At 52.9% G+C, this 24,720-nt stretch overlaps 9 protein-coding genes across 9 annotated transcripts; 5 read left to right on the top strand and 4 right to left on the bottom strand. All coding sequences in view use genetic code 12, as the record gives it.

Annotated features, from left to right (window-relative positions):
- Positions 1 to 773: 773 nt before the first annotated feature.
- CHS8 (Chs8p) lies at positions 774 to 4,187 on the top strand (the record flags this gene model as incomplete). The annotated part of the gene is made up of 1 exon (XM_034155641.1): positions 774 to 4,187. The coding sequence occupies one exon, from the start codon at positions 774 to 776 to the stop codon at positions 4,185 to 4,187; it is 3,414 nt and encodes a 1,137-aa protein (XP_034012223.1).
- A 5,452-nt stretch (positions 4,188 to 9,639) lies between these two features.
- ZCF8 (Zcf8p) lies at positions 9,640 to 11,106 on the top strand (the record flags this gene model as incomplete). The annotated part of the gene is made up of 1 exon (XM_034155640.1): positions 9,640 to 11,106. One exon carries the CDS (start codon positions 9,640 to 9,642, stop codon positions 11,104 to 11,106), a length of 1,467 nt encoding a protein of 488 aa, XP_034012222.1.
- Positions 11,107 to 11,688: 582 nt separating this feature from the next.
- On the top strand, positions 11,689 to 13,587 carry DIURU_002933 (uncharacterized protein; the record flags this gene model as incomplete). The annotated part of the gene is made up of 2 exons (XM_034155639.1): positions 11,689 to 11,691; positions 12,028 to 13,587. The coding sequence occupies 2 exons, from the start codon at positions 11,689 to 11,691 to the stop codon at positions 13,585 to 13,587; spliced, it is 1,563 nt and encodes a 520-aa protein (XP_034012221.1).
- A 598-nt stretch (positions 13,588 to 14,185) lies between these two features.
- DIURU_002932 (uncharacterized protein) lies at positions 14,186 to 15,859 on the top strand (the record flags this gene model as incomplete). Its single annotated transcript, XM_034155638.1, has 1 exon — positions 14,186 to 15,859. One exon carries the CDS (start codon positions 14,186 to 14,188, stop codon positions 15,857 to 15,859), a length of 1,674 nt encoding a protein of 557 aa, XP_034012220.1.
- A 179-nt stretch (positions 15,860 to 16,038) lies between these two features.
- On the bottom strand, positions 16,039 to 16,404 carry DIURU_002931 (uncharacterized protein; the record flags this gene model as incomplete). Its single annotated transcript, XM_034155637.1, has 1 exon — positions 16,039 to 16,404. One exon carries the CDS (start codon positions 16,402 to 16,404, stop codon positions 16,039 to 16,041), a length of 366 nt encoding a protein of 121 aa, XP_034012219.1.
- A 909-nt stretch (positions 16,405 to 17,313) lies between these two features.
- On the top strand, positions 17,314 to 18,702 carry PTC2 (type 2C protein phosphatase; the record flags this gene model as incomplete). Its single annotated transcript, XM_034155636.1, has 1 exon — positions 17,314 to 18,702. The coding sequence occupies one exon, from the start codon at positions 17,314 to 17,316 to the stop codon at positions 18,700 to 18,702; it is 1,389 nt and encodes a 462-aa protein (XP_034012218.1).
- A 150-nt stretch (positions 18,703 to 18,852) lies between these two features.
- Positions 18,853 to 20,526, bottom strand: PRS (putative proline--tRNA ligase; the record flags this gene model as incomplete). The annotated part of the gene is made up of 1 exon (XM_034155634.1): positions 18,853 to 20,526. One exon carries the CDS (start codon positions 20,524 to 20,526, stop codon positions 18,853 to 18,855), a length of 1,674 nt encoding a protein of 557 aa, XP_034012217.1.
- Positions 20,527 to 20,788: 262 nt separating this feature from the next.
- On the bottom strand, positions 20,789 to 21,622 carry CSP37 (Csp37p; the record flags this gene model as incomplete). The annotated part of the gene is made up of 1 exon (XM_034155633.1): positions 20,789 to 21,622. The coding sequence occupies one exon, from the start codon at positions 21,620 to 21,622 to the stop codon at positions 20,789 to 20,791; it is 834 nt and encodes a 277-aa protein (XP_034012216.1).
- A 636-nt stretch (positions 21,623 to 22,258) lies between these two features.
- CEX1 (Cex1p) lies at positions 22,259 to 24,499 on the bottom strand (the record flags this gene model as incomplete). Its single annotated transcript, XM_034155632.1, has 1 exon — positions 22,259 to 24,499. The coding sequence occupies one exon, from the start codon at positions 24,497 to 24,499 to the stop codon at positions 22,259 to 22,261; it is 2,241 nt and encodes a 746-aa protein (XP_034012215.1).
- Between the last annotated feature and the right edge of the window lie 221 nt (positions 24,500 to 24,720).

The following is a 24,720-nucleotide window of genomic DNA, read 5'->3' as shown; positions in this document are numbered from 1 at the left end:
TAGCAATAAAGGCGGGATTTTTAGGGGGACGAGCCAATTACGGGGCCCTGGCACTGGCCTCGGTAGCCACTAGCCGAGGCCAGCTCCATCTAGGTTGGGGTTGCTCACAGCGCTGGAAGCACGGGAAGCGCTGGTTACGGATATATAGCCCTGGCGGTTTAAGTTTGGCCTACGAGGGCTTAGTGGCGTAACAAAAGGCAGCTAACAACCACGTGAGTTACTTAGCCACCACAGGCCAGCACCTCACAACCACACCAGAATGAGAGAACCGCGTGTACACTAGAAGTGGACTAAGTATGGTAGTCTTTTAAGTTGTTAGTAGCTTGGTTCACGTGTACGTGTACGATTTACTTTGACAGTGGCTTCCGCTTGCTGTCGTGTGTGCCCTGGGCTATCGCAACCCTATATGGGGCTATATGCACCACGTTTCACCACAGCCGAGATCGCCAGGAGGAGGCGGTAATTACCCACAACCAGGGGAGAAACACGTCCCCAACCATGCCCAAACCGTAACTAATACCACTATAGATACACCTAGCATCGTGTTCTGTTCGATCTAATTTCCTCCCGTCCCCCACCATGGCACCACCCCCCGGGCCTGGTTGGGCTCGCCCTCAGGCGCCCCTCGCAGCTATCTGTGTACACCTCTGCCAAATCGAGAAAGCACCTATTTTTATCGCAGTTTTTCTTCGGGCCACATCCTCAGCCAGCGGTTTTTTTCTACCACCTGCAAACACCTCCACCCCCGAACCCATAGCGAGACCACCGGAGGAATGAGTGATCCGTTCGGGAACTTTCTGGACGACGATCTCTTTGACGAGACGACGCCCGTCGCCGACGACGCCGGCGCCGCAGGCGCCGCCGGTGCCGCCGCCGGCACCGCTACTGGCGCCGTCGCCAACGCCACGGGCACCGCTTCTGGCCGCCACAGCCGCCGGGCGCTGGCCCAGATGACGCCGCTGATGGCGATGCCCCAGTACGACCTGCTGAACCCGTTTGCCTACTCTCAGCAAAGAATGCCGCCGGGGATGGGCCAGGGTCTGTTTAGCCAGTACTCGCAGCCGTACCACCAGGCGCCGCCGCCAGGCATGGGCTACACTCCTAGTTTCGGCATGCTGCACCACGGACTGACCTACGGCATGGTGATGCCCAACGGCACCGGGGGAGCGATGCTGCTGCTCCACCTGATGGGGGCGCACCTGATGGGGGGCATGCCTCCCCAGGGTACGGGCGAACCCCGCAAGAAAGGGGTGCTGTTCCAAGAAGAGCCGGTGTACCCGCAACTGATCTACCACCCGCAGTTCCCTCAGCAGCAGTTGATGGACGAGATCAACCAATACGAGCTCGAGCGGTTTGATACTTACGACACCAACGGCAACCCCAACCCCAACTTGCGCCACCTGGAGTACATGCGCCCTTATTCGCTGATGATGACATTTACTGGGGATGACTACATGATTAACCCGTTACAGGACGCCGACGACGACGACAACTTGGACCCTTTCGGCGACGACGACTCGTTGTTCTCGGAAACTGGCGAGGAGATTGTCCGTCGCGGTAACACCATCAAGCGCTCGGGAACTGTCGGCCGTAAAGGTACCTTACGCTCGCGTAAGGACGGTACCTACTACCAGGACGACTTCGACAACTTTGAGCCCCGGCTTAACTACACCAAGACCATCAAGAAGGCGCGGTTGGTCAACGGTAATTACGTCATCGACGCCCCCGTGCCCAAGGCGTTGCTCGACACTTTCGGCAAGAAGATCACCGACGGTGGGCGGGAAATGCTGTACATGCGTTACACCGGTGTCACCTGCGGTCCTCTGAACTTCATCCACTATAACTACTCGTTGCGGCAAGAGTTGTACCTGCCGCCGAGAGAGACGGAAATCTTTGTTGTGATTACCATGTATAACGAAGACGAAGTGTTGCTTGGGCGTACTCTTTTGGGTGTAATGGAAAACATCAAGAACCTCACCAACCGGGCCGACCCCGTGTGGGGTGAGGACTCGTGGAAGAAAGTGGTGGTGTGCATTGTTGGTGACGGTCGTGTCGAGTTCAACAAGCGGGCCGAAGCCTTGCTCACCGCGTTGGGTTTGTTCCAAGAAGGGTATGCTAAGTCTAAGGTTAACAACCGCCAGGTCAAGGCCCACTTGTACGAGTACACCACCACCGTGGGCATCGACGCCGTCAACGAACGTGTGCACTTGAACAACAACCTGACCCCCGTCCAGTTGATGTTCTGCTTGAAGGAACGCAACTCGCGGAAGATTAACTCGCACAGATGGGCGTTCCAGGCGTTCTGCCCCATCATCAACCCTAGAGTAATCATGTTGTTGGATTGTGGTACCAAGCCGGCGAAGGACGCGTTCTTCTACCTCTGGCGGTCGTTCCGTGACCCGAACGTCGCCGGGGCGTGTGGGGAAATGCAGGCCGCCTTGGGGCCGGGGAGAAAGTTGCTTGCCAACCCCCTCGTGGCAGCGCAAAACTTTGAGTATAAGATTTCCAACATCTTGGATAAGCCTATGGAGTCGGTGTTTGGCTTCATTTCGGTGTTGCCTGGTGCGTTCTCGGCTTACCGCTGGGACGCTCTTTTGAACGTTAACGGTGAAGGTCCTCTTGAAAAGTACTTTAAGGGTGAATACTTGCACCAAGCCACCCAGGTGGCCCCTCTCAAGGAGAAGAAGACGAAGGATGACGACGAGCTGGGCACGTCGAAGGACACTCAGGACGGGTTGTTTGACGACGAGGCGCTGAAGGCCCCTCCCAAATTTGAAGACCAACAGCACGGTGTCGAGTGGCACGACGACGAAGACGACGAGCGCGCGGTCAAGGAACGGAACTTCCAGGAAGCAGGCATCTTCACCTCCAATATGTATTTGGCCGAAGATAGAATTCTTTGTTTTGAGTTGGTGGCGAAGAAGGACCATCACTACATTTTGAAATACATTAACGAGGCCAAGGCCGAGACTGATGTCCCCGAACAGATCGACGACTTCGTGTTGCAACGTCGTCGTTGGCTTAACGGGTCGTTGTTCGCCGCCTCGTACGCCGTGTTCCACTGGACGAAGATCTGGAAATCGAAGCACTCGCTTTTTCGTAAGATGTGGTTGCAACTCGAATTCTACTACCAGTTGGTCACGATCACGGTGTCGTGGTTCTCCATTGCTTCTTTCTTCCTTGTATTCAGAATCTTGACGGTGAACTTGGGTGCTGATGACATGAACTTCAGCGCCGGTAAGTATATCGCCGTGGTGTTGTTTTGGTTCTATATTGCTGCAGTCGTAACATCGTTCGTGTTGGCGTTTGGTAACACCCCTCGGGCGACGAAACGGATATACCAGTTGATCGCAATATGTTTCGCCGTGCTTATGGCGTACATGATGTTTGCTGCTATCTATCTTGCCGTGAAGACTGTCATCGGCGTGCTTAAAGATTACGACGGCAAGTTCGTTGGGGAGATGTTGTTCACCAACTACAAGTTCCGGGATCTTTTGCTTTCAACGGTATCGACGTACGTGCTTTACTTTGTTGGTGCCATCTTGTACGGGGAGCCATCGTTCATGTTCACGTCGTTCATCCAGTATGTGTTGTTGTCGCCCACTTACGTCAACGTGTTGACGATTTACGCCTTCTCCAATATCCATGATGTCTCGTGGGGTACCAGAGACCAGGCGACGGCGAAGAACCTCGGTTCGGCCAAGACTACCGGTGAAAACAACGACTTGGTGATGATTGTCCCCGGGGTGTCGGAAGAATTAAACGAACTGTACATGAACACTCTTGAAGAGTTGCGTGAAGTTCCGCCCCATGTCGAACAGGTGGTCGACAAGAAGAAGCGCGACGACGCCTACTACGCGTTCGTGCGGACGATGACGGTGTTGGTGTGGATGCTCACCAACGGTATCTTGATTGCCATTGTGTTGCGGACGGCCGGGGTCGACGTGTTCTACGGTACCGCCACCACGCTCAACAAGGACGGTTCGTTGGGTGGGAACACCACCGTGTTCTTGACGGTCATTTTGTGGATTGTCGCCGGGTTGGCCGCGTTCAGATTCATCGGGTGTGTGTTGTACTTGCTCATCAAGATCTTCCGCCCCATCACATGGAAATGGATCGCCCGCCGGGAAATGAAGCGGGCGATGAAGGCAGAAAGCCACCGGGCGTTGGAGCAGGAACAGGAATAAAATGGACATATTTGGTTATATACGGTTAGAATAATATATGAATTCAACAGGTTCAAGGATGGGTCCAACAATTTTAGAGGCTGTGCTAGAATTCCCGGAGATGTCTCCCCGCCTGTAAACTCCATATATGTCCACTATATCCTTGTTTGTGTACGAGAAATGTCGCCCACAGTTTGAGCACCAAAACGCAATTATTGCGACCCTCGGGGCTTATTAGTTTCGACGTAGAAATGGACCAGCGAAAAATGTCTCGAACATGCCACAAACGCCTTTCCCCGATAAAGGTGCACTGCAGTTAGCAGTGGTGCATTGCATGCTTTGTGGAGGTTTCTAGCAAGGGAAATTCGTTATGGCTCAAATTTAAGGGGGAAATTTTGCCGAGGCAAGGACATAGCAATGGCAAAATAATGCCGTTGGTTGCTCCTGTAATGTGCCAACAGCCCGTCGGACCATCCCGGTATTATTGTCATATTGATTTTTGCTTATTTTCTGTCGGGACGTAGTAGGAAGGTAGGGTATTTTCACGGAGATCAAAGTCCTTAAGTAGACATTTCTGGCTCGGACGAGGGGGTGACTTGAAAATTTGACCATTCTGTTACCTCGGGAACCCAAAAGAACACGTTACATCGTCGAGTTTGTGGTTGATTCAACTTCTGGATACGAATATTAATCGTTCGAGGTTGACGTACGTCTTTCAAAATCAGGGAGAAGGTTTTTTGCCGTGTCAACTTTCAGCAACCAGTGGAAAAGGGACTCCAAATTGCAAAATGTATTATACGTTGAATTCAATCGATGAATGATTGCACTGATCCCCGGTGGTGACTAATCTGTGGAAATCTCGATAGTGATCAACAACGGCAGTGTCCAAAAAATCCAATAATGTCTTACTTTGAAGAAATTCTTTTCAAGAAGAACCAACAACCAAATTCTAAAGTCGAAGACGTTCCATGATGTCTTCCATGGCCTGACTATTTAACCACTAGACCATAAGGATGGAAATTTAGGAACGAGCGGTCAGTTATATATGCCGTTCGATCAAGCAAAATCATTCTGAGAGACCAAACATATGCTTTCTTGACGGGAAGGTAAGCAATTTTGGTTACAACTCATTAAATGTCTGGAAATAGGCTTGGGTGAGCCCACAAGTGACCACAGAGCTGATGCCCCTATAATTTCCCCTTTGACGTTGGACAAAAAAAGTTCCCAACAATATCAACGAGTTATTGCAAACGTTTCCATTTCGAGAGCTGAAAATCCATCGAAATTAACGGTAAAACTCGGGGAAATCATGATGACTTGAACTCTAGGGTGATACTAATAAAATTGTTGCGGAGAGGCGGGGGATGACCAAACTTGCAACGATGGACGGAGTTCCGTGATGTTCTTGGCCACCGCATCTTACATGACGTCCGAACCTTGCTGATACCTAACGTTCTTTTCAGATTGTGAATCTACGGCTTCTACCGAGACGATCTCGTGCTACATACACAAGCCGTTAGAGGGCAGAGATCCTCTATTTCAATGGAGTCGTTGGTAGCTACCAACTGACTGAAAATGAATGTCATGCTTGCGCAAGTCTCATGTCCGTCAACGCAACATGCGGAAGTAAGTATAGTTGGAATTTGGATTTTCTTGGATCGGTCATTGGATATAACTCGATGATAACTACATTACTGTCTTAGCACCAATGGCGGAACTGATTCCGTTCTATTGTTGGGTTGGTGTTTAGGGAAACACCTGCAGAATACATTACTACAACCGATCATGAAATCCGCGTGCATTTGAGACAATCAACGGTCATTTATCAAGGTTTGATACAACAAGTATGAAGGAATGAGCTTAACCAGTGAAATTACAAGCCTATTTGACTATTTGGTTAATTAAAATTTTACTACTTCTTCATTTGGTGTCAAATGGGCGATTACTCCGATACATGAGGGATATTGTGAACATGGAAATGACCTAACAAAATTTCAAACTACCATTGAATGAACGCCATACCGACGGAATATGGTAAGAATGAGTGTCTAAACATTGTTGGTTATTTTTGGTCGTTTTGTCTGGTTCTTCACCATAATTTCCTTCTTCGCTCTCGATAGATTCCAGAGAATAAGTGGAAAACAGCCTGATGTGACGGTGAAACTTTCAAAGAAGATGAACTTTAAAAAGGTTTCGAGAACACTGGCGATGATTTGTGAAATGGTGAATTTTCTGCTCGACTGACACGGGTACTAGTGGCGCTGTACCTCAAATGTGAACTTACTTGAAATGAAGAAATGAAAAATCAGTGTACAACATGTTGAATGAATTACACCAAAGGTTGGTTGAAGGTTTATCAAGATATCAGAGTAACCAGGCTGTCAAATTGGAAGCATCCTATTGTCATGAACGCTGGAAAGTTACCATTATGAAGATAAATACGCTTTGATTCTAGTTAATGAAAACAGCAAAATTGCTTTAATTGACACTGCCCATAAATGCCTAAGCCGTAGTTTTTTATTAAGTTGAAAACACGTTACACCTTTAATTTTAATCCGTGTAATTCTCAGCTACCCTCCTTCTTAAATCATGTTAACGGGGAAATTTGTTTCGGCCAATTCCAAGAAAAACCCCGGGTGCATTGGAATGTTATCACTGTGTTTCGTAGTTATAGTCCAAGGAGGATCGGTGTGCTGTGAGCTGCCGCACGTCCAGTTCGAGCAGGTTACTGCGTATTTTTGTTTTCGGAATATCACAGCTGTGATTTAAGCGACGAGCATGGAGCACGCAGATTAAAATTGGGCCGTCTCCATGAGAAGGGGGGCTTAGCTGGAGCCATTCTTGAGCGGGAAGGCAACAAAGACTGCTTCTGACACTTAGTGACCCGACTTCTAAAAATTCCGCAAATTTTTCCGCCGAGTTTATCCAATTACTGAGGTGATTATAGAGCCAAACAATAGAGTGCCATTGGCAGAGTCGGCAGCTGCCACGTGACTGCTGCACAGCCGCAAGTTTGGTGCCACTTTACGCAAGTGTCCCTGCAACCTCCACAGGTAGCGGGCTGGTGTCGAAAAAAATACGGACATTGTCGATAATGCCATGTGACCCCGAGCGACGCGTTGTTGGGGGGAAGGCCTACCCGCGAAGCGTGAGTATAACCCCGATTCTAGCATGGAGCCGTCGTCACTTTTGCCCCCAATACGCGATCGAGGTGAGACAACGAGTGGGGGACGCACCCGCCCTCAGCGCCTACACAGAGGTACACAAAGGTGTGCACCGGGTGCACGGCATTGTGCGGGCACCGAGCATCAGGCTTGACGTTGGCAAACGGTGCAGCAAGTGAGGCTGGCGGCGTCGGAGTTCCGCCATCGATATGGGGAGGGGTCCAGAGCAAGTAGGAAGATGCTTCCGACAGCAACTAAGTGAATTGGTCCCCATGGACGAAGTGATAAAAGTGGGGAAACGCGTGTGACAAAGCCACACCAGTTAGTGTCTGCCACCTACCGTTCTGGAGGGTGGGAAATAATCAACGGGATTATTGCATGCCTGGCGACGGGTATCTGCCTGGGCGGGGGTTTTTCATTGGTTGGCGACGAGGGGCACCGCCCGCAATTTATTTTACGTCGATTGCTCAGTGGCCGGCGTGGCTTGCGTGACGTATGTGCCCTCATCGCAAACTGCCTCACGTGGGGGAGGGGGGGCGACACGCTGCTGGCGACACCTGGATCGGGCTTACCCGGCCGGCGGTAACCCCGACGGGATTTGTCACGGATATAGTCACGAAATTTTTTCTGTCACAGATAGGGGGTGACCCTAATTTTGACACTTGGTGCGTACAACGTAAACGTCAACCCGCGAGTCCGCCTTAACCCTGCACTAGCCTCAGGCAGCGGACGCCGGCGGCGCTTCCGGGGGCCAGCACTGGCGCTGCCGCCGCCCTGCTTTTCAGTAGAAAAAAAGGCTTGGGGGGTAGCATTTCCTGATACGGCGATAGACACAATCTCGGGCAACCCCCCGCTAGCCAGGGCCAGGGTGATATCTCCGGTGGGGGCTACGTGTTTTTTCGTAGTATAGTGGGCGGGGCGATGCCGATACGGCAATGGTACATGGGATTTATCGGTATAAACCCTTTTTCTACAGAACGGGGAATAAAGCCTGACGGGGAAAGGCAGGGAATTTAGCCGGAAGGTAGAGCGTTTTAGTAAAACCGGCAGGTGGGAAAAAGCAACTAACGATGAAGGGGCCAATACGGCCACAAACGTGACGGTTTTTAGGGATCGTGGAAACTACGAGATGAGGGAGAAGTCGATCAACGACCTATGTTTTGATGGGGGCTGGCTGGCGGGTAGCGGTATCGCTCGGCTCGGGCAATAAACCCACGCCTCACGTGACCTCAGGCACGTTCCTGCATCCATGCTCATTCCCTAACCTTCGGGTTAAGGCTGCATTTCATGGGGCGCATCGCGCCGGCGATATTATGTCGCGGGGGAAAATTATCGCCGCGAGTGATTATTTTCTCAGTGCGCGGGGCCGGCGGTGACGTAGGGCCAACGGTATATAGCGCCAGCGCCAGCGCCCTCAGCCGCCGCCGGATTGCGCCCCCGCCTGCTCACGACGACAACAACTCACCACCCGAGGTGGATGAATGAGTGAGCCTAAAACGAAGAGAAAGCGCCGCAGCTACAGCTGCGGCCCCTGCAAACTCCTAAAAATCAAGTGCGATCTCCAAGTGCCCGTGTGCTCGCTGTGTGTCAAGTTCAAGCGCCATGACAAGTGTCTCATGGACCCAGCCCACCCGCCATCGCGGGAGGAGCTCACCAAGATCCAGGAGCGCAAGAAACGCACCATCATTAAGAAGCTCCGCCAGTCACTGGGGGCGCTGGCGCTGGCGCCGGGGCTGTTGCCGGTGTTCGACCCTAATGTGGTCGGCGACAAAGGCAACGTGTTCCGCCGCTTAGCGCCGTTGGCGCCGCCACTACTGCTTGGTCGAGTTCCGCTGCTGCTGATACCACCCCCTATTCACTCGTTGCCAGCGCCCACTAACATAGCGCCGCCGCCGCCGCCACCGCCAGCGAATTTAACCGACGCGTCGCTGGCGCCCCCGAGCGCCTCCCCGGCGGCGCCGCTGCTATCGCTTCCCGCCCCGACTACGGGCGCCACTCCAATGCCCCTGGCGCCGCCGCCGCCGCCGCCGCCCCACCTGGAGGCAGACGCACTGGCGCCGCTGGCGCCGCTGGCGACCACCACCATCGACATGCTGATCACCGAGCTCAAAAAGGTGAAGCGCCTTCTCCCACGGCTGTGGCACCTCGTCGAGGGCCTCGTCGCCTTATTCTATCGCGCCTGCCACCCTCTCGTGGCTCAGGTGATGCCACCGGCGCGTGTCCTCGGCGACCTCCACCGCGCCTACCATAAGCTCACGGAGATGCTGCCGTCGCTCCTCGACCGCCCCGTCTCCTACTTAGCCAACGTGATGCAGCTGGTGCTGTTGACGGACGGCGACATCCGCGGGCTCCTGCTTTTGCTCCTGATGATGCTGACGGGCCTAATGTTTGCCAAGCTTAGCCTGATGCCCGAGCTCTCAGCCATCCTGAGCCACTTGTTCGACGCGATCCTGTTTAAGCCTCACGGCGACATCATCGACGACTGGATGCTGATGCTGCGCCAGCTCTACCAGCGGCTGGTGCGTTACGCGCTGCTCGACGACATCACCTTCCTCATCGAGTGGTACCTCGTGGTGCTGACGTTCTGCGACCACCATTTAGATATTGTCAAGCACTACCTCGAGTTCAACACGGTGTTAATGTACGGCGCCCTCAACCGCGACTTCATCGCCGCCATCAGCGACAACGAGCACATTGGCGACGCCAATTCCCCCGTGGTCAACCGCATCAACCATTACTGGATCCAGCTCAAGCTCTGCGAGATCGACTGCCTGTTCTTCGTCGACAAGGGGCTGCTTTTGCAAGGGGCGCAGTACGCCCACGGCAACATCCCCAGTTTCGAATTCATGGAGCGCCTCTACGGCGGCGCCGGCTTCCCCGAGTTGCCCGTTGACGAGGTGAAGACGCTGCTCTTTGTGTGGGGTAAATACTACCTGCGCAAGCTCGAGATACGCGACCTCCACGAGTTCATCGTGTCCTACCTTCTGCTCTACGCCGACATGGCTCAGTTCACCCAGGAGGCAGTGGCGCTGTGGCCACAAGACGCCGCCGCACAGTGGACGGCGGCGGTGCGGGCGCTGCTGGCGTACTTCCTCTGCGTGCGCTGGCTCACGTTCGTGCGCCTCGAGCAAGGCTACTTCCCCTCGCTCCGGTTCGCCATCTACACGATGGCGATGGTGTGCCAGTTCAACCCCGTGTTGCGGTTGATGGACGAGCACCCCGATTTCCTCGCGCACCTGCTCCCCGAGGCCAACGTGCACCACTTTAGGTGGGTGTACGTGTTGTTCATCTACCTGCTGGTGTTTTTGGCGGTGTTGGCGCTGTTCCGCCAGCGCACGGGAGCGCTTCTGCCCCTGCGGGTGTACGACACTGTCCGCGCCAAATTTGACCGGGTGTGGCGCCAGTTCCACTCGTTGGAGGCGCTTCGCAGCGTGCCCAAGTACGCCGACTGCCTCGAGATCTCCCAGCTCTGGGCCCAACTCGGCGCCCTAGCGCTGCTGCGCGACCTTATCGCGGCGCTCCAACGGGCGCTTGGCGCCGACCGCAGCAGCCGCGCCGTCAATTACTTCTTCGGCCTGGAACATAACTTGGGCGCCTACGTCGACACGTTGTGGGAGTTGATGGACGACATGTGTAGAGCCACCGAGCCTCTCACCGTGGTGCGGGGGATCGTCGTCAACGACGACATGCTCGAGACGTATGGGCTGCGCCTCGAAGGGTTCCAGTTCGACAAGGACGACGTGATTGAATTTATAGACGCCCACAGCACTACGTAATTAATTGCACTTCGTCTTTATACTATGCCTAGGTTTCAGAATTGGTTACAGAAATTGGTTTCAATAATGGTGTCATCCCTGTGTCGTCCTGGCGCCCCCACTGCGGATTTTTTGTCCGTATTCAGTACCGACAACTAACAGACCAGGGCTCGCAACTTTAAGGTGGGGTTACACAATCGGCACGCTAATTCCGCCTGGAACCCCCAACATCGGGTTTGCTACGGTACGCTGCACCCGACGGCCCCAAAAACATCCCCCATGACCTGATGCCGTGCCAACGGTCGTTTCAGGCTCACACCACCGCCTCCAATCCCGGCTGGGCCGGATTTAGCAGCCCCCTCATGTCAAACAACGAAAGAGTTTCACGTCGCCGCCCGCTGCCGGCCAGCGTGATTCAGGGTGCCTTTTTTTTTTTTTTTTTTTTTTTAGCCGTCAAACGCTAGGTAAACGATCCCCGCTGTGAATAGCTGTAACGGGTTGCAGAGAGCTAGACTACACGATGAGCTTAAAGTTTAGTCCACGCCAAGCGTTTGCCACTCGGGATCATTTTTCCGAGGCGAGACGCCACCCCAGTATCCGCTGATGGTAAGATTATTGGTCTGGGCGGCTCCTCGGGTTTAGGCAAAATCGCCGCGGACATTCCCGATACGGCATGGTAGCGCGCGAATAAAAAATCTAACGCGCGAATTTCTTGGCACCTTTTTTATTTTGTTTCAACATCTCTGTCGACGACGTGCGGGCGTGTCCTACTCAATTTTTCCTTCGATCGCCATCTCAACACTAGTAGCGTGCTCACACCACACGCGTCTTGAAAAAAGCAGCCCTACGCGTCTGCGAACCCTTTTATGGATGACAACTCTATCATCGTGTACGTGTCCTTTAGACCTATGATCCATATAAAATGAGCAGTGTTACTAACAGGTTTCTAGCCTCTCTGAGGACGAGCTGATCGCGCCCGATGTTAGTGTTGTTATCGTGGATAGCTCGCCGCGCGCTATAACCACTGACCCCGCCACCACAGCTCTTAGCCCACCACTGGTGCTAGCGCCAGCACCCGCTACCTCTCCTATTGCTGTTGAACCACTTCTGCTGAGCCAACCGACTACTTTAGCCACCCCAGCTACTAGGGAAACACCGACTCGTCCAGCGACATCGACGGTGGAGACGATCGCGCGGCTTTTGGCGGAGCTCGACTCTGATGATGATGATAACCGCGTCTTCGCCCAAGTGCCAGCAACCCCGTCGCCACCAAAGGCATCAACAACTACAAGCAAATCAATCACTGCTGATAATAATGATACCACTAATGATACCATCAAACGAGTAAAGGCTGCCACTATCACCACCAGAACGAGGGCTCCCAAACGAAGGGCACCCACCACGCCACCTCGAAAGCGCCCAACGCTTCTGTCATCGCCACCGGCGCCAGCTGTATTCACCGACCCTATCAGTTCGCTGCCAACACCATTACCGCCACCGCTAACACCTCCAACCACAGCAGCAGCCACCGTCGCACCAGCACCACTACTGCCGTACTCAGGGCCAGGCGCCGAATACGTTCTTGCCCACCCTACCCCGGCTCAATTGCAAGAGGCCAACCGCATTTCCCGGCTGAAGGAAGAGCTTTTGGGGCAAATGACGCTCTACTTCCCCCATAGCGTGTACAACGGCTTCGACAAGCCAGCTCTAGCTCACCACTTCCCCGGCGACCGTATGGCTACCTATACTTGTGAGCTTCCGCTCCTCTACTGGCGGCGTCGTGCCAAATGCGTATGGGACGAGCGCCGGCGCCAGTTTCTCGCGTGTCGCCCGTTTGACATCGATGAGCTGGTAGCGGTATTGTTTTACAATGCCGACGACTTTGTCGACAAATTGACCACCGATACATTACAAGACGACGTCACTGCCGCCAAACAAACATACCCCGAGCTCATCGTGTTTGTCGAAGGGCTCGACCTCATCTACCGTCGCATCCGCAAGCTCGTCAATGCCCACCACCGCGCCGACATGCTTGATAAAATGGGCGAAAAGAGCACTCGCCCCAAAGAACCCATACCCAGTTATACCGTCGACGACATCGTCCACAAAATTAATGCTCTCCAACACCACCACCGCGTCAACGTGTTCAGTGTCAATTCCCACCAAGAGGTCGGCGAGTGGTTAGCACTTCTCACCGTGTGTGTCGCCGAGCGCTACTACGGCGCCAGTAAAGACCCCCGTGGCGGCGCCCACGTCAAGCTGGGCAGTGACAGCGAGCTGACGTTCGTGCTGGCGATGATGCAGTTCCGCATGGTCACCCGCAAAAAGGCACAGCTGCTCTACCTGGCGTTCCCGCTGCTCCAGAAGGTCTACGACCAGCTACGCATTCACGGGTCGATCGGCGTTGACAGCGAAGACAAAAACATTGTGCCGCCGAGTGTCGACCGCATGATGCTTAAGTTCTTTACTGCTGATGACCCGTCAACGCCCGTGATGGAGTAACCCATTGGATCCTGACTAAATCGTGATCTCTCTAAATCAGAGTGACGTGTCTCCATCTTCCTATATTACGTGGTTTTGGCGACAATGTCGGCTCAATTGTTCGCTGAATCACTCGGGTTTATTCTCACACCGCCTCGGAGGTAGCAGCAGCAGCGCGGGGGTGTTGTACTTAGGCGGCGCGCACCGAGCCCGAGGCAACTTCCGCAGTCCCCGGTGCAGAGTAGGTTCTCGGAAAAAAAGAAATGAGAAAACACTTGGCCCGCTTAGGCCAAAAAGTACTCTCTTGAATTGCTTAGAGTTTATCGGAAGATGGTTCCGATACGGCACGTGCCCGCCGCCGAGCCTTTCACAAGAATAATAAAGCATACATCCCTGCCGCCATTGTCCCGCCTCTGACCATCTCTGCTCCCTCTGCATCAACACCCGCCATGTTTATCCCTGTCTGTTTATTTTCCCGTCCTCAGCCTCATCCCCCGCCAAGGGTATATATGCTCCTGGCTCATCGGGAAAACTAATTGTTGGCCTATATGCACCACCCGTAATCCCAGCCGCACCCCGTCCTTAAAGACCATCACACCTCCCCCGTATTCTCGTGGCCATGGCCATGCTGACGCTCTGGAAACGCCTAGGCCGTCCCGGATACGGGATCGTCCACGACATCCGCAACCGGCTACCGTACCTAAAGCTGGACTATACCGACGCCTGGAACTACCGCGTGGTGGCGCTGACCACGTTCTTGCTCTTTGCCAACATCCTCCCAGAACTCTCGTTCCTGTTGGACCAGTTCGTCGGCACCAACAATTCCTACGGGCTTAATGAAGTGCTCATGCTGAGTGCTATTGGCGGGTGTGCTTTTGGTCTCTTCAGTGGCCAGCCGCTAAATGTGGTCGGGGTCACAGGGCCAGTCTCAGTGATTCTGACAACGATCTATGACCTTGTACATCCTATGGGAACTCCATTTCTTCAGTTCATGTGCTGGGTGTACCTCTGGCTGGCTTTATTCCACTGGATCATTGCATTCTTTAATGGTGTGAAGTGGTTAGGTATTGTCACTCTGTACCTGTGCAACTCGTTTGGCTTTTTCATCAATTTTGTGTATCTCACCAAAGCCATTCAAATCTTAAGCGACCAGTTCCATGTGCTGGTGGCGCTGGGGTTCGCCCTGGTGGTGGTGCTGTTGCTCATGGTGTTCTTTGGAGTGGGAGCTCACCTATTCGGTAGCTCCACCCATTTCCTCAGACCGTGGATGCGCAAGATCTTCTTGGACTACGGCACCCCCGCGGCAGTGGTGTTTTTCACTGGTTTTGTCCACTTTGGAGGTTACCTTAATAACGTCAAATTCCAAAACCTCCCTACTACCACCAGTTTCCAGCCCACCGATAAAGTCAATAGACCTCACGGATGGTTTATCCACTTCTGGGAAGGGGTTACCGTGGGCGACGTGTTTTTGGCAGTTCCGTTCGCATTATTGGTGACGTTCTTATTCTACTTTGACCACAACGTCAGTGCCATCATGTCGCAACCCCTCAAATACCCCTTAAAGAAACCAGCCCTGTTCCACTGGGACTTCGCCTTACTTGGCATCACCACCGGCGTGTGTGGCCTTATCGGCATCCCCGCATGTAACGCCTTGGTACCGCAACTGCCGTTGCACACCGAGTCGTTGGCAGTGTATAACGACGACGGCGAGATTGTCGACGTCGTCGAGCAAAGAGTGAGCAACACGGCACAGGGAGCTATCACTTTCTTCCTCATGCTGGGCCCCATGCTCGTGGTGCTTGGCCTCGTGCCCCAAGCAGTGCTTGCGGGCCTTTTCTTCGTCATGGGTATTATCGGTATTCACGAGCTGATCGTTACTGATAAGATCCGCTACATCTTTACACAAAAGCAGTTCAAGGCGCGTGACTTCCCCATGATCGACCACGCGGTGTCGCAGTTGCTGGACTACCGGTGGTTCCTCCTCTACGTGGTGCTTGAAGCACTTATGGGGCTTGCCGAATACGCGATCACCGTTACCCCAGGGGCTATCGGATTTCCCTTAGTGCTTTTGGTATCGTTAGTGCTCGCACGGTGGGTGTGGCCGCGTATCTTCAATCCCAGTGACTTGGCCGTTTTAGATGGGCCCGTGTGCGATCCCGCGATCATGCGGGCGCTCAAGTTGAAGCAGGAATCCGACGAGAGCGAGCTGGACATGGAGTTGGTGCTGGCGGAGCTGGCGCCGCTGGTGGAGGGACTCAAACACCGCAAGCGAGAAGTGGAGACAAAGGTGTAATTCCCTCGATATAGTAATCCTAATGTATCCATTCAGTTAACCTACGATGTAGGGATCTCTATCAAGCTCACACTGATAATATCGCTTGAAATACCAGCGTATATTGATTGCGAATAGGTGCCTATGACTTTGGCATCAGAATAGCCCTACCGCAAAGAAAGAAACCAACTGCGGTACTTCTAGAGCCACACAAGATTACCTAAGTTCTCAAGGCCAAGCTTGACCGAGTACACAGCAATGGCAGTAGCGACAAGCATCAACGCCGCGTCAATGGATCGTAGAGCCGTTGTCACCGATGGCAGTAAAGCTGGGGATGGTACACTCACGGTACTTTGTGGCTTGGTGACATCCTTGTCGACCGTAGTTATCGTTTGTCCATTGGATAGCGGTGTGGGTAGCTCAGCGTTGACTTTGACCAATTGCTCTGATTCAGCAGACCCCACAGGTTCCTCTGGTTTGAGTGTCTCTCTCGTTGACGACTCCAGCTTAATGGTATCCGATTCTTCGAGACCAGGGGAATGGACCACCACATAGGACTCTTCCATAGTGCTGATAATCTTGAATCATTCAGAACCGTTATAAGCTTTTGAGATAATTGCTAATGCCACTATTACTTCCCATTTCGAAGATGGTGATTAAGCAAACCTAATGAATGAGGAAAGTGTCAAGAACAACAGTTACTCGAATATTTCCATTGTAATTTCAAAGGAATCAGCTACCACCGATCCATTACTGAAATAATCAAGTTATCTGCAAATACATCAGTGTCGGACTTTCAAGCCAGTATGGTCGTTCGTGTGCACTGGCTGCCAGTTTTTGCCCCGCACTGGACCTGTGCCTGCCGCTCGAGCAGTCATAGGCTTCTGATTTTGTGCCAATCAGCCCTAAGTGGGACAACTCCCAAACCTTCATCAATCAATTTCGATAAATAAGACGGAAGAATCACCTTTTCAGCTTGATGATTATGTAACCCCTTTTAGGTTAGACTGGTGACGTGAGGTCATCACTCACTGTGGCGACGGCCTCGGCGCCGCATAACCCCCAGCGCGCCACCCTCCGCATACAAACAGGCCAGAGAAAAGCAAAACCACTTTGCCATCGCGCCCAGTGGTTGTAGCCCTAGACTGAGATATACTAAAGCCGGAGCCGTCGGGAACGTTAAGATAACCACACTAACTACCTTCTACCACAAATCACGTATTGTTTCTACCTCCCCTGTCCTCCCATCACCATCCTCCGCCCCTCACCACCGCCGGGGGTGTACCCATGACCTCACCCGATTGGTATCTTAAATTTGTGCGTGCGAGACACGAAGAATTTTTCTACCTATCGTCGACTTCCATCGGGGTAAACAGAGACCGTGCCAGCGCCCCACCGAGGACCTTATTGGCTTGTTGACACTTTCAGCCACACGTATTCCACTGGATAAGCACTGACGACACCACCAACCAACCATGGGGCAGATTTTGAGTTCCCCGCTTAAGGAAAAAGCCCTGGAGCTGGGCGGCGATAACTACGTGGCCTACGGGTTGTCGTGTATGCAAGGGTGGCGGATCAACATGGAGGACGCCCACGCCACCATCTTGGACATGAAGCAGGTCCACGACTACCGCGACGGCGACGAAGAGGGCGCTAACGCCGCCAACAACAACAATACCGCCGCCGCGCCCGCCGACGACGGCAGCGAGGACCACGTGGCGTTTTTCGGCGTCTACGACGGCCACGGCGGTGAGAAGGCCGCCATCTTCACCGGAGACCACTTGCACGAGCTTATCAAGGCCACCGACGCCTACAAGACCGGCGACTACATAAACGCCCTCAAAGAAGGGTTTTTGCTGTGTGACCAGGCGATCCTCCGAGACTTCTTCATGCGTGACGACGACTCCGGCTGTGCCGCCACCCTGGCGTTGATCACCGCCTCCAAGGTGGTGTGCGGTAACGCCGGTGACTCGCGTACGATCATGTCGATTAACGGGTATGCCAAGGCGTTGTCCTACGACCACAAGCCCTCCAACGAAGGCGAAAAGGCCCGTATTTGCTCTGCCGGCGGTTACGTCGACATGGGCCGTGTCAACGGTAACTTGGCGTTGCTGAGGGGTATCGGTGACTTTGAGTTCAAGAAAAACGTCAACTTGCCCCCTGAAGAACAGATAGTGACGTGCTACCCCGATGTCATCCAGCACGAGATCAACTACGCCAACGACGAGTTCGTGGTGCTTGCTTGTGACGGTATCTGGGACTGCTTGACTTCGCAAAACTGTGTCGAGTGCGTGCGCCGCGGCATCTACGAGCGCAAGCTGTTGGTGGAGATCTGTGAAGAATTGATGGAATTGTGCTGCGCCCCCAACCTGGGCGGCCTGGGCATTGGGTGCGACAACATGCTGGTGGTGATCGTGGCGCTTTTGGACCACGCCCACGGCGAAACCCTTGAACAGTGGTACGACAAGATCATTGCCCGCGTCGAGTTGGCGGAAAAGGGCGACAAGAAGTATGGCGGTATTCTGGCGCCCTACGGCGAGTTGTACAAGCAGATGTACGGCGACGGCTACGAGATCGGCCAACAGGGCCTGCTGAAGAGCGGCCGCCGTGACAGCGACATGCATGACCCGGAGATGGAGGAAGAAGGGCTTGGTGACGTCGCCGGGCTGCCGATCACGTTGCAGAAGTTGTTGCAGCTGAACGCCATCACCAACGAGAACGGCGTGATCTACTTGGACACGTCGTCGGCCCAGCTGTTGTTGGCGCATTTTGGCATGCTGGATGAGGTGACCGGCGACGACGACGACACCGAAAAAGTCGAGGAGGTGGCGGACGAGGACGCCCCGACCAAAGCTGACGAGTAACGATTCTTGATGTTTAATGGTTTTACTTTTGATTTAGTCGCAGTTATTTCGTTATCATAATACATTGTATTATAGAGAGGGGCCCATCTATAGATCAATACACAGTAGCGACAATGAAAGCTAGTATGTACACGTCCTGGAGCAATCTATTTACATGTCGTGGAGGAGAGCCGCCACCACCTTGGCGAACCCGCGTTTGTGCACCATGTGCTTAGTATCTTTGCCGTTGTCGTCGTAAGTCACGTCCCAGTCAAATTCACCGGAGGCGTAGACGTCCTGCCACAGCTCCAGAAGGCGTTTACCACGCACTTCCACTTCCACAGTGGGGTAGTGTTTGCCCAAAATCGCCACCAAGGGGATCCCCATCATGTTGGAGTCGTTGATCTTGCGACCAATACCGACTTTGGCACGGTTGTCGATGCGGTAGTTAATACCAGCCTCATCTAAGTCCTTGTAGAAGTCGGCGTACGCACTAGAGTCTTTACCGGCTTCCACCACCGTAAGCGACCACGGAGCCAATGCCGCTGGCCATCTGAGACCGTGTTCATCACGATTGATCTCGGCAACAGCAGCAATGATCCGCAGAAGACCAATACCATAGCACCCCATGTAAAGCGGTTGACGTACGGATTTACCCGTAGAATCAGGGATATCGATTTCACAGCCCATAGGCTCCAGGTACTTGGTCCCCAAGTAGAAAGTGTGGCCAATTTCAATCGCTTTGGACGCTTGTAAAATGCCATCTTCACATTGGCCACAGATCTCGCCTGCTTCAGCAGACACGATGGGAACATCAGTGAGCATGGTGATGTTGATCCGGTTGACAAAGGGGAAGGGAAAGTCGGGGAAGTTTGACCGCAGCGTGAGCCGCAGGTCCATCATCCGCACCACTTTACGTGAAAGTAACCCTTCCTCGGCGGTGAAATGGGCGACGATAGCGTCTTGGTCAGTCCAATTCAAGTCTATATCAGGTACTTCAAGTTTGACTAAGTTGGCATCCAATTTGCGCGAGGCGGGGTAATAGGCACACACCACCGTTTGCTTATCGGTAGTGCCAAAGTAATGGACGGCGACGTCGTTAACGTCAGTGGCTTCTTCAGGGTAACTAGTAGTCTTTTCAATGTTACTGGTGTGGCCACAAGAGTCGCATGTAAACACAGTGTCTTCCCCGGTGGAGTGGGAGATGTGCCATTCGTGACTTAAGTTACCACCAATATCCCCCAGATCAGCATTAGCCACCACGTAGGGCACTTTAAGTTCCTTAAATATGCGGTGGTACAGTTCAACAACTTGGTCGTAAGTTTTCATAGCATTTTCCTCGCTGGCATCGAAACTGTAGGCATCCTTCATCATGAACGCTTTACCACGAAGTAAACCCCCTCTGGGTCGGAGCTCATTGCGGAACTTCTGATTGATCTGATAGTAACGCAAAGGAAGTTGTTTGTAAGAAGTGATCAGCAGGGCCACGTAATCAGTGATATCCTCTTCGGCTGTAGGCACTACAAGGTACTCATCACCGCTGAGCTTGAATAGCTCCAGCAGCAGCTGCCACCGGCCCAGCCGCTTCCACAACTCATTGTGACTCAACAACAGAAGACTAACCTCCTCAAATTGAGTATTATCCATGTTTTTGCGGACAATCAGCTCCACCCGGTTGAGGATGGCGAGCCCCGGTGGGAGCCAATGGACAAGCCCAGCTTTCGGGTGGGCGACGAAACCAAGCCGTGACAAGAGATCGGCAGTGGTAGTGGCGCCAACCAGCTTGTATAACAGCTCGACGTTGGCGCCGTAAAGGCGAGGCACGCAGCGGGAGGCCCCAAGCATAGTGTGGGGAAGAGTTGGTAGAGTCTGCGATAAACTCCGAGGAGTGCGGACTGCATATAAGAGGGTACTAGAAGTCTACACCAGACATCACCAGAAACCAACACCAAGTGTAGACTTGAATTTCAGTAACATCTAGTATTCATCTTCATGTTGAAATGCTTATACCATGTTTATTGTTTGAAGGTTTATCGCGCCCTCCTAGATTGATTCACTTTCAATGATTTCTACCATTTCCTAATAATACGTGTATTCACTCATGCAATTACAACTTCTTGTTGACTTCGTTGACCAAGTCGTCGCCGTAGGACTTCAAGTTCTGGAACGCGTTCTGGAACGAGCGCTTGGCGGCGTCGAGCTTCAGCGAGTCGGCGCTGCGCACAACGTCGTCCAAGTTCTTCTTGGCCTGTTCGTAGTTGTACACGGCCTGGTCTCTGGCAGCGTCGATCTGTTCGTCAGCCCGGTTCAACAGGCGGTTCAATTGACGCTTGCCCTTGTAGTATTCCGACTTGATGTCGTCAGCGGTGGCGCGGCCCCAGCTCTTCCACGAGTTAAGCAGCCGTTCGCCTTCCAACTTCAAGTTTTCCAACCGGTTTTCCGCATTGGTGTTGTCCTTCTCCAAAGCCGCAAGCCACGCCTTTCTCTGCATGTCTTCCGACACCAGCAACGGGTGGCGTTCGGGAGCAGGGCCGCCGAGCTTGTTGACCAAGTCAATGTACTTGTGCACAAGCTGGGTGAGGTAGGGCTTCTGGTCTTCCGGGGTCAAAAGGTCGGTGACGGCGTACTTGTACGCCTTGGCATCGCTCTTGTAGTCCTTGAGCTCGTCGCTGATCCACTTGAAGGTGTCCGATTGAGCGATTTGGTTCAGGACGTCGTCGACGCGGGCCTGGGCGGCGTCAAGCTGCTGTTGCAATTGCAGCTTAGCCTCCGACCACAGCTGTCTGGCGTCTTTGGAGGCCGATTGCAACGTCTGGTTGATTTGACGAGCAGAGGCTTCCGCCTGTTGCTGGGTGGTCTTGGAGAAAATGGGTTGGACATTTCTGTCGTACAAGTAGGCGCCGCCGAGCACGGCTGCTGCACCGATGAGAATCTTCGACATGATTAAGGAGATGGGGGAGCAGTTGACGTGGTTGCCGGCACCCCCATGGTTTATATACTGGGGGGCACGTTACAATTGCTACGCCATGCCCAATGAGGTAATCGCCCTCATGTGACCGATTCGGTGGCGGTGGTCGCGACAGCAACTTTAGGGGGCAAGGCCCCACCAACGTTGCCATTGCCAGCCGCAATCGCAGGTGAAACGCTCAGATTTGACGGAGTTAAATTCTCCGCCTTCAATTGAGCTACGTGGCTAATTCTCAAGGCTAGGCGATGGGTTCATGGGGCTATCTTTGTCCCGAGTGTCTTTGTAATTATATGTCGACTCATTCGTCTCGTTATTACCCTGCATACCGTGTGCAGGACGGGAGCTAGGGATAGCCCTCGTTCCCCGAGGGTGATGCTTCGAGAACGCCCCAACCGCACGCCCCCCGCGCGTCCGCTGCTGCCGGGGCTTCGATGCGGCGCGGCATCGGCGGTGCCCCTCCGGCTCCGGCCCCGAAACACCTGAAAAAACCACGAAAATCGATACCAATTACAATTTCTCCTTCATAACCAGCCACATGTGGCTCAGTTAGATGTATACTCAATTGACTCAATTAGATGTACTCCATTGAATGTATCTTACGTATGTACTCTACCAGTCGTCGCCGTTGCCCCACCCATCATCGTCATTACCCCAGCCATCGTCATCGCCGTCGTTATCGTTGACTTGAAGCTGGAGGGTCAGGCCAATAGGTTTCTTCGTCCCGAGCTTTAATGATGAAGTTGAGGTAGCTGGTTTAGTAGTAGTTGAAGCCCGCACCGAGGGTTTGGTCGTCAGCTTCGTCAATGGCTTCGTGGTCAATGGTTTAGTGGCTCGCGGTCCCAGTTTAATCGTCGTCGTTGACTTTGGCGTAGGTTCCACGGCAACATCGTCAGCGGCACCCCAGCCATCGTCATCGTCATCGTCGGCAGCACTACCCCAGCCATCAGTAGGAGTTAAAACAGTTTGCGAGGGGGTAGGCGTCAGCACCCGCGTAAGGTCTGGCGTCAGCGACTTGAGGTCGTCGTTCATCAGCCCCTTGACGTTTTGCTCAGTGACGAACATGTTGACCACCGACCACCCGAACGAGTAGGCGCCCAGCGCCAACGACGCCGCTTGCGTGCCGGCGTTCGGGGTGATTCTCGAGAAGAAGTCGGCTTCTTCTTGGTCCTCGCTCTCTTCGTTTTCGGGAAGGGTCAGCGCATGCTTCTCCACCTCGTCCAAATAGAGAGTAAACACTCGTTTCGCCTCCTTACGCACCTTAGAGCTCTTAGGGTCCATAAGGGCAATGGCTAATTGACCCAACACTTTAGCACACATCTCTTCAAGCGAGAAGTCCAGCTTAAGCGACTCAAACCCAGAAAGCGCCATCATCTTTGACGGCGTAAACGAATCCCGTAATGATTTGGAAAGAGCGGTGATGAGCACACTATTCTTGGAGTTGGTATAGATCTTGCTGGATATTTTGATGATGAGCACCAATGTGTTGACCCGGATCAGCGGCTTCGGGTCCTGTTGGAGCTTAGCCAACACCCGTAATAACTCGTTGTTGACTTGTTTCTGGGAGATCTTGTCGATAATGATGGTGATGGATTTGAGTGTAGTCTCCCGAATCAAGAAATTGGTATCAGCGAACCCCAGAAGCAATGGCGTGAAAATCTTCTGTTGCACTTCAGAGTCCAGCAAGTGCTGTTGGTAGTCATTAAGGTTGTTGAGAAGCATAAGCCGCACTTGACGGTCAGGAAGGAGGAACGCTTCAAACAAGATCGGCTTAATGTACTTGCTGAACACGGCTTCGTCGACCTTGGTGCCGAGACGAATGATATAATTAAGCAATAAGTTGATCGTCTCTTGTCTGGCAGCAATCTCTTCAGGGGTCCCTTGGTGCTTAAACTTGGTCAAATTAGTGTATTGCGACACAAGCTCTGGCACCAATTTGTGGCCCAAGATCCCGGGAGGAAATCGGGCAGCGACGTCGTCTTCGGTATCCAAGAAGCTCAAGTTATATTTGCAAAATGCCAACTTTTCATCGGCTTGTTTGAATTTGAGTTCATCCAACTCGCGGTTGAACCCGATGATGTCATTGTTATCGAAGAAAGACGCTGTTTCCGAGGCAAACTTTTCTGTAGTTGGTCTCACCGTCACCAGAGCATTGCAAAGCTTGCGAGTGGCGTTGGCTAAGGGCTTGGGAACGCCTTGAGCACCACCAAACACCTGATTAATCCAGTTACCTAATTCATAGGAGTCAAGCTTAGTGGGGAACTGGCGTAGCTGTTCGTGGTCAAAGTTCTGCGGTACCAACGACAGGAACTGAGGCAAAAGATTCGAGTTGCGGTAGATGGGTTGGTCAGGATCCAGCGTCAAGTTAGTGCAAATTTCGAACCCCAACAACTTCCAGTCTCCCAGCGAAGTGACAAACACCAGCGATTCACTGATGTTACCGTGGACACAGTTACATTTAGCGTTGATGAATGCCACTGCCGCCACGATGCCGTGGATGCCAAACACTTTGGCGTCCTCAGAAAGCTCGTGAGTGGAAAGGTACGAAGATAACTGAGTCACGGGTTCGGTGATGAGGTGGACGCCCTGATCCAGCTCGATAAAGTCCAATACCGACACCACTTGGGGGAATCTGATCAGTTTAAGTTTCTTGAACGCGTTTCTGGCCAACGGTTCCGCTCTTGGGTTCTCTTTCACCTGGTATTCAAAGATCAGTACTTCCTCTTGATTCTTAGGGTTCACCCCACGGTGTAACGTCCACACGCCGCCAACATTATCGGCCACCTTCTCCTTAAACGTATAAGGGATGCTGGTGCCAGTCAAGCTGCTCAAGGCACTCGAGAGGAAGTTCATTTGCCTGCTAGCAGATCGGATCTAGTCGCGCTGTACTGCCACGCGAACGCGGTTGACGCCAAAGAACAAAAACACTAATGGAGTCATATTTATGAAATATTTTATTAAAGACCTGCTTTATTTGACCATAGATAATTTAATCCCCTAATGTTCCAATTTGTGATTTTGTAAGAATGTTTGGGGTTTTTTAATATTGAGAGTGACAAATCAAGGTTGATATC

This window comes from Diutina rugosa (assembly GCF_008704595.1).
Source record: "Diutina rugosa strain CBS 613 chromosome Unknown scaffold18_size221135, whole genome shotgun sequence".
NCBI lineage: Eukaryota > Fungi > Ascomycota > Pichiomycetes > Serinales > Debaryomycetaceae > Diutina > Diutina rugosa.
This window is presented reverse-complemented; position numbering and strand designations above follow the sequence as displayed.